We start from the raw sequence: 16,419 nt of genomic DNA, 5'->3' as shown, positions 1-16,419 counted from the left end.
GATTCTAATGAGCATATTTTTTTTTTATGGATTGCAGTGAGCATATCAGTGTTCTTTCCATCCCACTTTCAACATATGTTATTGAATGTGACTGCTCTTGACTGTCAAATTTTTGTTTATTGACACTGTTCTGGTGAAGAAGAAGATGGGAGAAAGTGTTGAGGGTGATGTTAACTAGCTCTTTGCTAGTGGTGGAGGTTGTATGAAATGAACTGGTAGTGGTGAATGGGGACAGGGTTCTGGTGCTGAAGTTTGCGACGAACAAATGAGTGGGTAATGGATGTGAACCAGAAAAGGTAACGTTGGCGGAAGAAGAGAGTTTGGATAGCAAGTGAGACAACTGTTTCGTTTCTTATGAGTCCACACTTCATAGATTATACGTGAGCTTGAGTTAGTTATAAAGAGAGTGAAATGGTTCTGATGAGAACAAATGACTTGAATAAGGAATTTGTAGCTTGGCTAAGTGGCTGGTTCTTACTGTGAAATGTTGGTCTCGATCAAGAAATGATGTGCAACAACAAAGTTAGGTTCCGAAATATGCTGAAATTGGTTGATGCAACATTGTTAATTGAATGATTTGGGAATTATGTGTTGCATGAATTGGTTGAACATATAGGGAGTTTTGGAGTGAGATGGTCTAATTTGGAATTATTTGATTCGGTAGTAGAAAGTGCTTAGGAAGACAGAAATGAAAAGGTGGTATTGTTTCGTCCAAATTCCCATCTCATTTTTGTTTATTATTGCAATATTTTCTGCGAATTGACAGGCTTCAAGGTACTGTGTATCTTCTCCATGCCATTGCTTGTATATTTGTTTAGACATGCTTAAAACATTTTCGACAACTAGTATATGATGTTAGACTGTAAGGAAATTGAGGGACCTCTGTTATTGTCTCGTACAACAAATGCAATTTTTTAGTTTAGCGCAATTGTTAAATTCAAGATTGAGTGCAGATTGAGAATTGAATTATTTTTCTTGCAGACTATAATGGTGGCTGGTAGTGACACTCTAACGGTTGCTTGGTGGCAGGTAGTGACACTCTAACGGTTGCTCTTCATGCCTTTGATTGTCTTTTTTATTTCATATTTTCTTATAGTTTTCATATTGTAATTGCAAGACTTGTCATTTTTTGGAATTAAAGAATTTTTGCAAGATAATATTTTTATAGTGGCTGCATAATCTTTATGCAACTACAAAAATGTCTTCATAACCTATTGTGCATTCAAAAAAAAAGTTGCATAACGCATTATACAGTCACATTTTTGTTGGCACTGATATAAAATTGACCGCATGATCTGTTATGCATCTATAAAAATTGTTGCATAATCTGTTATGCATTGGAGAAAGTTGGTGCCTAACCTGTTATGCATCTGAGAAAATGGATGCATAATGCATTTTGCATTAATTTTTCTAAATCAACCAAAAAAAGGTTGCACAACTCGTTAGACAGCTACAAACATGGGTGCATGACATATTATGCAGTCATTTTCTTGACTGCATAGCATACTTTTGCAACCGCTGTTTTGTTAGTACTAAAAATAAAAAAAATTGCTTCATAATGTTTTAAACATAATAAGTAATGCAACCTAAAAATGACTGCATAATCTGTTATGCAGCTACGAAAGTGCTTGCATAACCTGTTATGCTTTCGAAAAATGGTTACATAATGTTATGCAGACACTTTTTTGTTAACGCTGAAATAGGAAAATGACTGCATAATCTGTTATGCAGCAATAATAATGGATGCATTACTTGTTATGCACCCGAGAAAATAAATGCATAAGTTATTATGCTCAGAAAAGATGGTTGCATAATTCATTTATGCTAGTTAACACTTAAATCAACAAAAGAAAAATAGTTGCGTAACCTATTATGCAGCTATAAAAAGTTACTGCATTACCTATTATGCAATCGAAAAAATAACTGCATAATTTGTTATTCATTTATTTTTTGTCGAAATGTTAATTTTTAGATTTATACAAGTTTTTAGTGGTGCATGATCAAATTAGTGATGCATGAACCAAAATATGGTTGCACAATGCATTATGCGTCTTTTGTTTTGACTACATAATGTATCATGCATCATTTTTTTTGTTAGAATGTTAGTTTTAGGCATATACATCGTTTTAGTGGTTGCACAACCTAACTAGTTGATGCATAAACCAAAATATGGTTGCATAATTTGTGATGCATTCTTTGTGGTATCTGCATAATGTGTTATGCATCCTTTATGGTGGCTGCATAATGGTGGTGTATCAAGTTTTCAAAATTTCTCCCTAAAAATGATAATCACCTCCAATTTTTCGTAAAAAACCAAATTTGATATTGTTATTTGTGCTCGTTTTGTAGAGCCCTTTAAAAGCTTTGCAACGAGATAAAATTTGTAAAATTCCAAGGCACGGTTTTTTAGATATATTATATTCAAGTTTGCATACCAATTATACCCCTGAAAAAATAGGATGCGTACGAGTCATGCAAACTCTTTACTGAGCAGATAGAAAATCCAAAATTTCTTCCTTTTACAAGTAATTATATTAAGGGCAACTTTGTCTTGTTACTCACTTTTTATAATTTTGAATAACTAGGGGTGTCGCGGTAGCTGAAAAATATTTTGGGCTTACCAATAGGAATAATATATTTTTTGGGCCTTATCCTAATTTTCCCATGTGCAAAACAAAACAAAAAAAGAGAAAAAAAAAAAAAAACTTTACCGGACACTCCTTATTAGTTATTACGTCCTTTTTCTTATCGACAAGACGCAATCACGGCTGGAATGGACATGAATATTTTCATCGCAGGTCAGTGGAAGGGTTCCGGGACACCACCAGCAATAACTACAACAAGACGCAATCACGGCTGAATACAACGAGTCCAATATATTGGGCCTGCAATTAGTAAGCAAGCCCAACTCTGAGTCTCCATATCTTTAGGCGTGTTCGATAAAATAACCAGATTTTGGGTTTAGCCGTTTAGGGTTTATCAGAATCAGAGAAACAATATCATATTATTCCCTCTCTTCTCCATTAGTTAGTTCTAGGGTTTAATCTTTCTTCTGCTGGAGATTTAAAAATGGTCAGTACTAAACGAAAATCATCTGCAACGGTTGAAGAGAATCCGAAACAGCAGAAAATCCCAGTTCTCCCATGGATGAGAGCTCCTATAAATGTCAATCTCATTGAAGATATTCTATTAGAACATGTTCCTGGACTTGATCCCAGGTATCCCTTCCTCCCTCCACCTCTCTCTATATTTCATTCTCTTTCAGTGATTTTTGATTGTTGAAAATTGTTTTTTTTTTCTTTTGATTGTTTTTGTTTAGATTGGTGGAGGCATTAAGTAATATCAATGAGAATTTTACAACATTGTATCCAATTCAGTATGCAGTATGGAAACAAACAATTGGACCTGGTCAATTTGAGAGAGATCTTTGTATTAATTCACCAACTGGAAGTGGGAAAACCTTATCTTATGCACTGCCTATTGTTCAATCTCTTTCAACACGGAATGTTAGATGCTTACGCGCTCTAGTTGTCCTGCCTTCCTGTAATTTGGCAGATCAGGTTCGTCTCCGAACGTTGGTAATTAACGTGTTGATTTTCTAGAGTTGTGCTGTTTAGTGATTTTTTTTCTTCGCATTTTGGTATAGGTAAAAAGTGTATTTGAATCTATAGCACCAGCTGTGGGATTAACTGTTGGTTCAGCTATTGGTGGTAAAGGTAAAATGTCAGATGAGATATCACAGCTCATTAAGCGGCCTGCGCTGGAGGCAGGTGTTTGGTATGACCCAGAGAAAGAATTGGAAAGCGGAGTTGATATTTTAGTGGCAACACCTGGAAGACTGATGGACCATATTAACACAACAAAGGGATTTACTCTTGAGCATCTTCAGTTTCTTGTAAGTGAGAAATTTTGTGAACTGAGTTATCTATGCACAATTTTTAGACTGAAATTCTACTCTAGTTTCTTATTGTTATATGAAGCTAACATAAGCACCTTTCTGTTTGTTTATCCCTTCCCTCAAGTTTTCTTGTTGATGTATCAACTTCCAATGCTTGTATGAATAGATTTAGACTGTAAACTCGTTATCTGGCTCTTCAAATGATGAATCTAAGGACATCGAAGCATATTCCTGTTTGGAGAGGTTCTGTATGGTACCATACTTAAGTAGATTTTTGTTGCTAGAGCAATTTTGTGTTTACAGTTATGTGTGGTAGGGGAATCTGAATACATAATTAGATTGAGCCTTGCTAGTACGACATTCTAATTTTGTCAAGTGATACGTCTGTTGTAACTTACAAGGAAAACAAATATCTTGGACGGGTTAGAATTGTCACCTGCTGGTATGCTTAGATACTAATGATTAATACAAATTCATTTGCATGAATTGATCAGTCTACATGAGTCACTTGATGAGAATGATTGGGTTTGTTTCTGCCAGATTTAACTCTCTAAGCTCCCTATCTTTTTAGATCAGTAGTCAGTATTGTCATAACCCGAGGTTCATGAGAATCAATTGTCTGCACCCTGGACTATCAGGACACCAAATTGCATGCCTTTTGAATTAAATCAATTGCATAATGTCTCAGTAACTAAAGGCAAGGGTCACTAGAACTGTTTAGTTAGAAGAATCACAACAAACATATCATTGGCCAGTTCTATCATAGGACCTCAACTAACTGTTGTAAGATAATATATATAGGCTTACATACTTGAGATTTTCAGGTAGTTGATGAAATAGACAAGCTACTTGGAGAGGAATATCAGGATTTTCTTCGTGCTGTGCTTCAATTGACCCGTTCAAATGAGGAACACCAGTTTTCGCATATGAGGGCTTCTCAATCTTTTCTCGGTCCCCTGAGAACTATTAGAAGATCGTAAGTTTTATTTGATCCTTGATACTTAGTTTATAAAGTCAATTGTTTGTTGACTTCAGATAAGTTAACCTTTAAGAGGATTGGGACAGATTTGTCTGCCAAAAGTTTACCTGATTGGGATTTTGCCAATATATTTCGTCAGTGCTCCTGAGTTTGTTTTTTACAGTACGATACTACATTTACATGTAATCACAAACTTATGCCATGACCTTATAAAAATGCTGTTGCAGGATGATTATTTGAATACTCGGCTGCATATTCGTTAGAGGCCATTTCCTTCTCTCTCATAGTCCACAGATTCCTTTAAGCTAATAGTAAACCTAATCATCTATTCACCTTCAATAAAATCTTTTTTTGATGTAGCGGTATCGAAAGGGGGTTTAAAGGTAAATCTTCCCCGAGGCTTGTGAAGATGATTTTATCTGCTACTCTGACCCAAAGTCCTGGCAAGCTTTCCAAGCTTGATCTGCATCATCCTTTGTTTTTGACAACTGGCCGCTATCAGCTACCTGACAAGCTACAATTATTCAAATTGGTACGTCTCCTCAAGCATTTTGTGACCAAACAGTCCATTCCTTTATTTTTATCTTTGAAGCATCAATCCATTCCGTTGGAGATTCTAAATAGTTTCTCATACTTGGTTGTTACACTAGTTTAATATTGTTAAATAATCTATGTATTATGTGAACACTCTTTTAGTATTTAAGAGATTCCAAAGTTTATTCTTTTCATCAATTCACGTATATTTTCCTTTGCTTTCTTTGTTCAGACATGTGAGGTAAAATCCAGACCTCTTTACTTGGCGGCACTTCTGCACGAGCTAAAAGGGGAACAAAGTATTGTTTTTGCAAAATCTAAGGATTCGACTCATGAACTTTGTACCATGTTAAATTGCTTTGATTTGCCCTTTAAGATCAAAGAATATTCTGCTTTTCAACCTCAATCTCTGCGAAGGTAAATCCTGTACTGATTAAGAAAATCTAAGTTCCAACTTCTGAGCTGTATCACTCGGTTACATTTGCAATACATAGAGTCTGTTTGATGCTGGAAATTCCCCTTAATGGATTTTCATATTCCGTTCTTCGTTTGCAGCAAGACACTCGAGAAATTTCGGGAGGGAAAAATACAGGTGCTTATTGCTTCAGATGCCATGACTCGTGGTATGGATGTTGCAGGGGTGAGGAATGTAATTAACTACGCCATGCCTTTCCATGTTAGGACATATATCCATCGCGCAGGTCGGACTGCCAGAGCAGGGAATAGTGGGCGTTGCTTCACCTTTCTGGCAAGAAATCAGGTATTAGAACTCTCTCATTTCTTTGTATAATATTTTTCAAACTAGTTCTTGATAGCATAAACATTGCAACATGCAAAGCATCAATTGAATTAAAGAGTAAAAAAAGAAAAAGAAAAAACAGGTTTTCAATACGGAATTTGTCCCATAGCAACAAATTATATTCATCTGAACTCATGAAAAATATTTTCTAAAGAAAGTCCATAAAGAAGATTCTTAGGAATTACCTCCTGAGTATCCCTGCTATTGGTCACAGGCTTGTTGTCATTGTTTTTAAGTATGACATGTCGCCATTCCACTTGTCTTGCTGCCAAAAGTCCATATCCTTCTTGAAATCCACTTGTCCAGTCATCTCAGCTAGGCCAACAAACTGCCCGCTCCCATTTACCTAAAATTACCGTAAAAACCTCACTTATCTGGATTGATAATGATAAAAATAGTAAGCAGGAGTCCACAACCAAAAGTTCCTGTAATATATGAAGGTTAGTTTTATACTCACTGAGAAGAAGAGAAAGATGGGGGACCTTTTGCACGTCTCTCCAGATTTCGTCTCTGCCTCCCGGAATGCCACATCCAGCTTCCTATTGCCATTTGCTGTACTAGCCCACACACCATACTTGATACTTCTGTGAATATCATTTTCACTATAGGACTTTATTACAAAGAACTTCGCATTTTCATAATCTGTTTGGAACTCTGGAGGGTTACATTTATCTTTGTGAGCTGTAGGGGTTAACTGGTCTTTCTCAGGGGATGAGATCACTCGACGATCCCTAGGACCACGGTTTAGCTCACTAGAAGCTTCAAACTCCCCATTCCTATTAAACCTCTATCTGGATCTAAATCTGTCATTGCCAACCCAGTGTTCCTGGCATTTTGCCTGTAGTACATAGTCCTTGCTGATTAGAGAATGCAGCATACTTCCCCATTGGATAGCAACCTTTCGCGAATGCAGAAGATTGATAATTAATCCCCAACTATGGAACCTGAAAGATACATCTAACATATTTACATCAATACTGTAAATTAACTGTCCACCCTAAACAAAAATAACACATCCAGATTGGAGTAATCTGAGAAAAATTATTAGCCAGGGGAAAATGAAAGCAAGCAAACAGAAAAGGCATTAGAACTTTTACCAAACAAACAAGAAAATAATAATTTTGGATATCTGATCTAGGTAGGCGTATCTAGAGAAGTTAGGTAGTCTAATAGAAGCCTTGCGCTGATCTAGATAGGCAAACACAGTTTTAGAATGTTTGACTTATAATTGGAGTTGCAAGACCTTGAAGGGTAGCATTAATCTTCAATATCGAAGGATACCACCATGGCTTGTCTGGAAGGCTTCTCCAACTAGGGTCAAATTCCAGAAACTGAAATATGAATGGGACGTTCAGGTTTCTATGAAAGTAGTGCTTAAATTATCCTGATGAAGCAACATACACTGGCTGCCCCAAATCTATCAAACTAGAGTAGGATATGCAATACGTCCAGACATGTATATTATAAATTGAAAACAAATGTGTTAAAAGTTCTTTAATGTGTTAAAAGTACTCAAGTATTGTATCTTATCTCTTGTTTACTGAAAGGTTAAAAGAAGCGAGAAAACAGGCTGACATTAAGTTTTCTCTATGAACTTTTATCCAGAAACACGATTTCTCTTTTCGGTAGTAATATATGTGAAACTCGTCCTCTACTAGTCTGCTTTATGATTTTTTTTTGTTTGACTGATTTTCTTTTCAGGTTGTTGAGTTTAAAAAACTTCTGAAAGAAGCTGATAAAGACTCTTGTAGTGTTCATAATGTACCCGAAGATATATTCGAAAAACTTAGCTCAGTTTATGATTCTGGTAGTTTCTCGACCTTTATTTCCATAAAAGAATATCTAATAGTCAATTTAACTTGTCTACTTGGTTAATTTGAATTACGCTATCACTTAGGATTTCTACTCTTTTTCAAAACAGTAAAGCTGAAATATAAGGAGTGCATGCAACAGGAGAAGTTCAAAAAAAGACGTCAAATGAACTTCCAGTCTTCCAGAGCTTCAGAAGGAAGCATGGAGATCAGCCAGGAAAAGGAATAGTGAAACTATTGGGGTTGGATATCCTGTAACTCTACATCACCAATTTTGGTTCTGCTGTATGTAAAAACTAGTTATTGCACAAGCCATTTCTTAGAAAGTAAATGTGACAGTATCGCAAAAATTATCAATGTTTTCTTCTTCTTATTCTAAAATTGTAATGCCAAAATGCTAACTGTAAACTTGACTAAAATTTCAATGTCTTTAACCAACATCTTGAGAAATTAACCCAATATTCAGCCTCCTTAACCATACCGAATGGAGTACCATGTGAAGTAAATCAAATCTCTGAGCAGGCCTGTTGAGTACAAAATGTCTCCTCACCTGCATGACTCTAATTTGCATTTTCAGATAGTCTGTCGTCGAGATGTTTTTCAAGATAACCTTAATGTCAGGTATTCTTTGAACCGGAATTTGAACTGAAAACTGGCTCCAGTTAAGTACATCGCTGAACGGGAGTACGTAATGATCAGAAAGTATAACCGGAACACATCCAGCATATATTGCTTCAACAATCCTAGGACTTGCAACTTCATATCCACTTGGGCACAGACAAAACTTACTCTGGGACATCAAATTAGTGTAGTTGAGCGGTTTCGGCAAGTTCTGATAGACTCGGACCTCATCATCTTTATCTTTCCAGTATTTGAATAACACACTTCTTCCATAACCATGAGCCCGGCCAGCAAAAAATGCAAGTATCGGACGATTTGCAGCAGGTCGATTACCAAGTTGTGGTTGACCACCAAGTTCTTCATGTCGTAGGTTCACTTCAGGTAGTGTTGCATCTCTTATGGGATGGAAACCTTCTGAGGTATTGGCATTACAAAGAACCCTGATCAAATTCTTGAATAGCTCGCGAGGAAAAGCGCTAGAGATTTGTGGCCCCTGCAACAGATCATATTGTTAACCCCGCAAAAAACGATCCGTCATCTGAGACAGGCAAAAGTTTCACCAAATTGAAAACTTGAAAGAGAGACTCACTCGATCATGACATGATACCATAAAATGGTCAGCTCCGCTGCTTCTGTTCCAAAACGAATACTTGTTCGAAACAACCTTTATATAGTCTTCCACAAACAGTTGAAGCCATGCCCACGGGATTGATGGATTTGGTGCGAGAATGAATCTCTTGATGTTAACCACGCTGAACGGGAGGAAGAACAAATGTGCCTCATCAGGATTTTGAGTTGTAAATGGACTTAACCCGCTTTCCATCTCATCTATGAAGTGTCCTTCTGTTGAGTAAACATAGCCTAATGGACCATCATGGAATAGTGGCGGCTGGCCTTCTTTGTATGTCCACACTTTTAATCTCTTCTCCATCTCAGTATGACTCCTGTACAAGAAACAGATAAAAGTTCACCCAAAAAATTAGAGTTTGAGTAATTATACTGCAGTGTAAAAATGAGATCAGATTTTCGCATTTCTGCTTCACAATTATATTGCAGTGTAAATAAGATGCCAACGAGTTTCGAACTCGAGTCCGAATCTCTGGGTTAACTGCCAACGGTTAATCCGAAGTCACCTCGAATTTGATTCCGTTGACATTAATGTGACTTTCATCAATTTAAGGTTACACGGAAATCTAGGCTACTAAGATTCAAATGATTTGAGTTTGGATACTTAACTGATAGAATGCATATGGATTAAGGTAAATGGAACCTCTTGAGACGAATTCCTCCTCCTCTTTACTATTGGAATTAGTAAGATTTCGTGTACGAGCCGCTCGGAGAATCGCGTATCGAGCTCTTTTTAGGCCTTCTTCTATCCTGTTTAACTTCCTCTTCTCATTTTGTTCATGATTAGTTAATTTGCTGCTAATACTTCTACCAGTGGTGGTGATTGGAGAGGAAGTTGGTAAGAACCCATTAGAGTAACCATAGGTTTGTGAAGATTGATAGATAAAAACTGTTGAGAACAGAGCAAACAAGAGGTAGAGTATTTTCAATGATGCAGCCGCAGCCATGTCTTCTTCCTCTATGTGAAGAAAGAAACATTTTTTTTGTTGAAAACGGAGTTTTGTTTTGTTGACTATATTAAGAAAGATGTTAAATGAATCTCTTAAGCCATCTGGTACAACTATTTACTTTTTATATTATTATATTTCTTGTTTTCTTATACTAAGATTGGTGTAATTATTCTAGATATTACAAACCACGGTGATGCATATTTTACTGCAATAATTAATTACAGACAAAAAAAAAATGACACACACAATATTCACCATCTAAATGGGCTGCTTGTTTGCTTTGTGGGTAGGGGAGTGGAGCCCACTCAAAATTTGTATCAGAAATTTGAAATCGGTTTTTTTCGTTGTTTTCTTGTTGTCTCTCCTGAATTGTTGTATTTTACTATATGGTGATAAAGATAACTAAATTTTGTGCCCGTGCTACGCACCGGGCGGACACGAAAACCATCCATCATATTTTTTTTTCTTTCTTTTAACCATATTTTGGGTTTGGTGTGACGTGCTTTCGCCTCGGCCCATCTTGTATTTTTGATTTGGTGTCGCCGGGCTTCGCCCCGTCCCGTCACGATGCATTTTTAATTTGGTGTGGTTGGGGTTTGTCTCGATCGCCCCGTCACTTAAGATTTTTGATTTGGTGTGGGGAGGTTAACATGCTTAGGATTTTGATTTGGTGTGGCTAGGCTACGCTTCGCCTCGTCCCAATGCATGCGTAGGATTTTTGATTTGGTACCCTCGCCCCGTCATTAGGCGGATTTTCGATTTGGTGTGGCTCGGCTTCGCCTCATCCCCTCCTTATACATGCTTAAGATTTTTGATTTGGTGTGACTGGACAAACGTCTTTAACCATATTTTTGATTTGGTGTGGTGTGGCTTCTCCACGCCACGTCGCATTGCATTTTTGATTTGGTGTGGCGGGGCGAAGCTTTGGAATTTTTAATTTGCGTTTTTGATTTACCGGGGTGGGGCGAAGCACAGAAAAGAGTAGCAGCAGCACCCTCACAGACATCACAAACTGTACTCAGTATTTTGTTTATACAAATATATCATTTTCTAGTTGTATATTGCAGTCTTACTAAGCTGCTCAATACACAATTTTTCATAAAATAAGGTTAATCTGGAATTAGAAGAGATGGATTTGTATTTTTGAAAAGTCATCCTCTTTCTTTTGCATCAAAGCTCTAACACTGCCAAAAAAAAAACATAAAGATCCCCAAGGGTAGCAATAAGAGTATAAAGACAAAATCCTATGTCGCTCACGAACACAAAAAATCAGAAATTTAGATCCCTTATACGGAGGGCTAAGTATATGATAACCCCTACCAACCCTGAAACTGTTAATGACTTTACTTCTTTTCCTCCTGAGAGACTTCCACAGTTGTTCCTTCTGCCATTGCAATGGTAGATGTCATTGTAGTAGACCCTCTACTGACTCAATGGTGCAAGATGAACAGAAAATAAAGCAAGAATAAGAGAAGGAACAAAAGTACTACACTAAAGCAGAAGTGTTTTTGCTGACAGCTGTAGCAGCATGTTGTATTATAGCAACAAACGACATCTGTGATGAAACTACCTGGAATCAGTGTCGTCACTATTCACAGCCACAATTCGTATTACATCTTACATCATCCACTTTAACCTCTGGTTCTTTATCCCCTGTTGATAAGTGAATTGATATGGACCCAATTTTTTAAGCGATACCATCTCCATAAGTTTGACTGTGTTTAATCATTTGTGATGGATTCTTCATGTGGCTAAAACTCCAACCTTCCTAGCTATGTCTAAGAAACATGATTAATTTATTGAATGGCAGGAAAACATGAATCATACCACGTACATTTCTGCCTCCAAGGATGACATAAAAGAGATGCCAAACCAAAAGGCAGCCATGGAGTCTTCCCAGTCATCCTGTTTTCCAAAAAGCGAAATAGGTATGAACACTACTCCCTCACATGGACTGCACAAACATCACTGCAGGGGAAAGATGCAAAAGACTACAAACTTCGTAGTTATATAGTGCATGTTAAAAGAAAATCATCAGTTGGATATTTTTACCACCAGACTCCACTTATGTCCTGAGAGAATGGTTTCGCATATTTGCAGAGCCATCCTTATTTCTTACCAACATCCAATTGACACTGATATCAATATACGGCATTTGTGAATCTGTGTCACCGAGTGCAATTGTGGAAATATTACCAAGAGGAGCCTCCTTGAATGGCTGCAACACATCAATAAAGATGGAAATGAGAGAGCAGTATCAATATAATTGAACAGACACTGCACTGTACATAAAAGCAATGCACATCAATGAGTAACCTCAGCTGCGAAGCAGACTTTCTATGTCTACTAAAGAGAAGCAATATACCGGATGAGAAGACATGGGACTTTTGCAACTAAATTGGTGAATGTACTCGGGTGAGTCTTCCTGCTAATGGCCGAGCACCAATGTAGTAATCGTACTTTAAAACATCCCTCTGCATATATGCCCTGGGAGACTGAAATTACTTGAGAGAGAACAAAACAATTGAAATTTTCCTTACAATTAACTCACATGCAACTAATTTAACTCGACTGTAATAGAGTCCAACTAACCCTCAATCAAAGACCCTCAAAGCTGTAAACATAAGATATTGTCCATGGATGATAACATTTTCAGATGCCTCACATCTAAAGCAAACAAACAAAAAAAAATCAATATTTATGTTCTGTACAAAATAAAACAAATTATAAGCTGACAAATCGATATATATTATAGATAAAAAGCATAGTCTTTTTATTTTAACGTGGATCACAAAATGAGAAACTGTGAATGCAAGGAAATTACTTGAGAAAGCACAAAACAGTAGAAATTTTCCTTACAATTGAACTCAGATTAGAGCCATTAATAAGGAAAGTATGAATTGATTTCCATTCAAGTTGCGATATCACGCATCCACCCAACACAATCAGCTGCACCCAAACATACAATAAAATGAAAGAAGATTCTTACATTAAAAAACAATCGTACGTTCCTCACCACTAAAAAACCGCAGCATTATTTCCCTCTTACAGCTCTGCCAATGGACAACATTAAGAGATGCATGAATGACTTAGAAAGAGAAACTCAGAAGTTAGATGAATGCAAAATCACAAAACCATAAGGCATGATAGAGAACAAACATCAGTACTTTCTCCACCCAAACTCTGTCCACGATCTGTGTTCTTCAACTGGTCTCTCAGGCATTTCCTCAAACACGTTGTGTGCATGATCTGATGTTACCACGACTGAAATGAGTGTGTTCTCCTCAAACCCTTGGCAGACTCCAAATCGCACAAACCCATCTCCGACTCCATGCCAACCACACAAATACATATCATCATAACGATTAACGAAGAAAGGGAGAGAACTGTTTAAGAATTTAACTTTATACCAGTGACTGAGACCGGAGATTAATCCATCATCAACAGCACTTTGGACTGGAGCAAACTGAAGAATAACAGATGGTGATGATGATTCTTCCGCCATCGCTAGGGCTTCTTATAGAAATCCTAGTTTCTGGTTTTTATCTTCTCTCAAAGCTTCAATTATAATACGATACTCAATGGTATTCCAAGATAAGCAAAGCCGATATATCAAGTTGTATCTCAGTACAGGGCAGGATGAAAGCCTAATATGTTAGATTTCTTACGGGTGTATTGTACACTTAACGGACGTCACTAACGTACGGTTAAGTTTTTGGTGTAAACCAAGTGTAAGTTATTAGTTAGGTGTAAATCCACACACAAATGTTGTACACCCACGTTTTTGCTAACTGTGTTACTAACATCCAGTTAAATACAGGGTGTAAGCGGAGTGTAATTCCAATTTTAATGCTCCGACCAATAGAGTCCCGCCACTTGTCATCTTCAGAATTGCTCTAGTTCAAAGCTTTTATCTCATTTAATTTGAGAGAGATGTCACACTCGTCGTGCGACGTGGGAGCTCATATGACTTAGTGTTTTAAAGGAGGGGAGATTATCAAGTTCTACATCCAAAAGACAAATAAACTCTTTCATAAATTTTATGGTAATAGAAATGTTTTAACGTTAAATCCATTCAATGTTTGGTCGAAACAAATATTCCAGTGGAAACTAGGGTTTTCATGTAGAAAAGGTTTGAGATTAGCAGGAAAAAAAATAATAAAATAATACCCGCCTTACGCATTTTCTTATCAATAAAACTTAGATTTGCAATACATGACATGACATAAAAATCATACTTTAGTCTTTTGGTGGTGGCTGGAGCTAGGGTAAGTCAAGTATGTAGATTCCACCCCGAGTAGTTCATAATTTCATTGAAAATGACTATAAAGTTGAATATAGGCCTGTGTGCTATAAAATCATTTTGATTATTTAAAAATTTTCTATCAAGCGAAACTCTTATCATGTTGCCAGAGCTTTCGTTAATCCTCTTTACCTGTTTCTAGGTTAGGTATCCATCACAAATAACTCTATCTCGGTGGACGCCCACCTCATCACAAAAGATTTACTCACACCTTCTTATTAATCGTTTCGCAAAAAGATGTACGAAAATTATTTTCAGACTATATATAATTGATTCTCGTAACATCGACTCTTATGGTTATAATTGACAGGCCTCAACTCTTGAAATAGCCATGATACTATCACATTGAATTAATATGTATGGCATTCCTCTATCTAGTAAATGGCTAAATTGTTCCATCTTTGGAGGATTCATCTCAAAGGCAAGTGTTAACGAAGTCTATATTTTTTGTTTATTAACTTAAAAACATTAGGCTCATAGAAACTTTTTGTTATAGATTAAAAAGAAAAGTGTTTTCTCAGTGAGAATTTATCTTCCGATGTAAAAGCAATGCCAAATTCATGACCAAAGTTTCAGTTTCACTAGTATATTTGTCTAGTTATGTTCGTTCTTTGTGAACTTGTCATCTTCATGTTTTAGTTCCTTAGTCTAAGTTCAACGTTCATATATGGTATGAAACCCTTACAGTTCCTTGGCTCAAAAGAAATTTCAAATCAACATCAAAAGATTTAAACTTGAGAAGTTACTTATGTCAATTGTATTTCTGCCTACATTCATTTAAAAAATTCAACAAATTTCATCCGAAGATGGAGTTCTTTGTTTAATATCAATTCAGAAATAGAAATCTCATCTTTCAAAAAAAAATGGAAATAATTTTTTTAAGCACAAATAATGAGTCTAACATGTACACAAAGTTCTTGATAGTTCTTGAAATTCAGATTTGAGGTGCTATGTGTTCTTAATCATAACTCTTAAACTAATGATCCAAATAAAAACTCCTTCGACCCGATATAGAGGACTAGAAGGTAAACACTTTTCATAAATACAACATTCAATACTTAAATGATTAGATTTTGATTTCATGACAGAATACGCGAAGCATCAAAATTTCTTATCAACATTCATACAATTCTTAACTTTTAATTTTCTTAGCTACTTTTGCAAGTTACCAAGATCCGGGAGTCTACGTGCTTTGGTAAGTTGGTAAGATTATATATATGTTACTAAAAAAATATTCTTGAATACTTATATGAAATATAACATGCTCGTATGTATTACAAAACCCTTAAAAAAATACAATTTTTAATGTTAATGTTGTTAATAACAAGATAATCAAAAATTATATTCATTCTCATTTCGAAAGTATGAACATCTTTAACAAAATAATTCTACCGAAGTAAACTTTGAGACCATACCACTTTCTCTCAAACGATTCAGTGCAACTATCAAAACAAACATTGTGTAAAGCACTTATATCTACCCACCTCTCACCGTATTCTCAAATCACAGTAGCTCATATTAAAAAACATCGTTAATAGTATTTGGTATCCAGGAAATAAAATATATACTTAATATGTTTTTTCCATACACTTCATCCTAGGATTGAACACTCATTTTAACGATCTAAAATGCAGCTAATTGATCGCTACAGTATACAACAACTACCAATAGTTCATCAAACATACCTCATCTTCTTTGGCTCAATTAGTTATAAACCATTTTTCACTCTTTCCAAAAAAACAAAAATATTAGCAAAACCGTTGCTCCATACATAGATTGATTTCCGACGTTTACTCATAATTTTTATTTTCATTAACAAATAAAAACTCGCCAAAATAAGTGAAATTATCACCTATCACAATCATTTACATGTTAACATACATATCCCCAAATCATA

General features: G+C 36.1%; 3 protein-coding genes across 20 annotated transcripts; 1 reads left to right on the top strand and 2 right to left on the bottom strand.

Annotated features, from left to right (window-relative positions):
* Nucleotides 1-2,969: 2,969 nt before the first annotated feature.
* LOC113314453 (DEAD-box ATP-dependent RNA helicase 1-like) lies at nt 2,970-8,416 on the top strand. The gene is made up of 9 exons (XM_026563242.1): nt 2,970-3,218; nt 3,320-3,560; nt 3,647-3,895; nt 4,723-4,874; nt 5,238-5,409; nt 5,644-5,828; nt 5,967-6,171; nt 7,912-8,017; nt 8,132-8,416. Exons 1-9 carry the CDS (start codon nt 3,070-3,072, stop codon nt 8,248-8,250), a joined length of 1,578 nt encoding a protein of 525 aa, XP_026419027.1. The 5' UTR covers nt 2,970-3,069; the 3' UTR covers nt 8,251-8,416.
* Nucleotides 8,415-10,239, bottom strand: LOC113314454 (probable glycosyltransferase At5g11130). Its single transcript, XM_026563243.1, has 3 exons — nt 9,879-10,239; nt 9,232-9,586; nt 8,415-9,135 (listed from the first exon to the last, which is right to left on the bottom strand). Exons 1-3 carry the CDS (start codon nt 10,214-10,216, stop codon nt 8,452-8,454), a joined length of 1,377 nt encoding a protein of 458 aa, XP_026419028.1. The 5' UTR covers nt 10,217-10,239; the 3' UTR covers nt 8,415-8,451.
* Nucleotides 10,240-11,359: 1,120 nt separating this feature from the next.
* On the bottom strand, nt 11,360-13,783 carry LOC113308316. Of its 18 annotated transcripts, none has more exons than XR_003339671.1 (5): nt 13,079-13,783; nt 12,585-12,886; nt 12,047-12,437; nt 11,790-11,872; nt 11,360-11,644 (listed from the first exon to the last, which is right to left on the bottom strand). XR_003339671.1 is itself a non-coding variant. In XM_026556794.1 (2 exons), the coding sequence occupies exons 1-2, from the start codon at nt 13,722-13,724 to the stop codon at nt 13,254-13,256; spliced, it is 357 nt and encodes a 118-aa protein (XP_026412579.1). In that variant the 5' UTR covers nt 13,725-13,783; the 3' UTR covers nt 12,894-13,253. The 18 variants fall into 18 exon arrangements, 1 of the variants encoding a protein (XP_026412579.1); XR_003339673.1 differs by having other exon boundaries at nt 11,360-11,641; XR_003339672.1 differs by having other exon boundaries at nt 11,360-11,603.
* Nucleotides 13,784-16,419: the final 2,636 nt, after the last annotated feature.

The sequence above is a fragment of the Papaver somniferum genome, chromosome 9 (genome assembly GCF_003573695.1).
Source record: "Papaver somniferum cultivar HN1 chromosome 9, ASM357369v1, whole genome shotgun sequence".
NCBI lineage: Eukaryota > Viridiplantae > Streptophyta > Magnoliopsida > Ranunculales > Papaveraceae > Papaver > Papaver somniferum.
The sequence above is the reverse complement of the archived record's forward strand: the minus strand, read 5'-3'. Positions and strand labels throughout refer to the sequence as shown.

Excerpts from the sequence above, each read along its gene's own strand:
- LOC113314453 (XM_026563242.1), top strand. The coding sequence starts at position 3,070 with ATGGTCAGTACTAAACGAAAATCATCTGCAACGGTTGAAGAGAATCCG. Across the intron at positions 3,896-4,722 it reads TTGAGCATCTTCAGTTTCTT|GTAGTTGATGAAATAGACAA; the intron begins GTAAGTGAGAAA and ends TGAGATTTTCAG. Across the intron at positions 8,018-8,131 it reads TAGCTCAGTTTATGATTCTG|TAAAGCTGAAATATAAGGAG; the intron begins GTAGTTTCTCGA and ends TTTTCAAAACAG.
- LOC113314454 (XM_026563243.1), bottom strand. The coding sequence starts at position 10,216 with ATGGCTGCGGCTGCATCATTGAAAATACTCTACCTCTTGTTTGCTCTG. Across the intron at positions 9,587-9,878 it reads AATCCATATGCATTCTATCA|GAGTCATACTGAGATGGAGA; the intron begins GTTAAGTATCCA and ends TTTCTTGTACAG. Across the intron at positions 9,136-9,231 it reads TGGTATCATGTCATGATCGA|GGGCCACAAATCTCTAGCGC; the intron begins GTGAGTCTCTCT and ends GATCTGTTGCAG.
- LOC113308316 (XM_026556794.1), bottom strand. The coding sequence starts at position 13,724 with ATGGCGGAAGAATCATCATCACCATCTGTTATTCTTCAGTTTGCTCCA.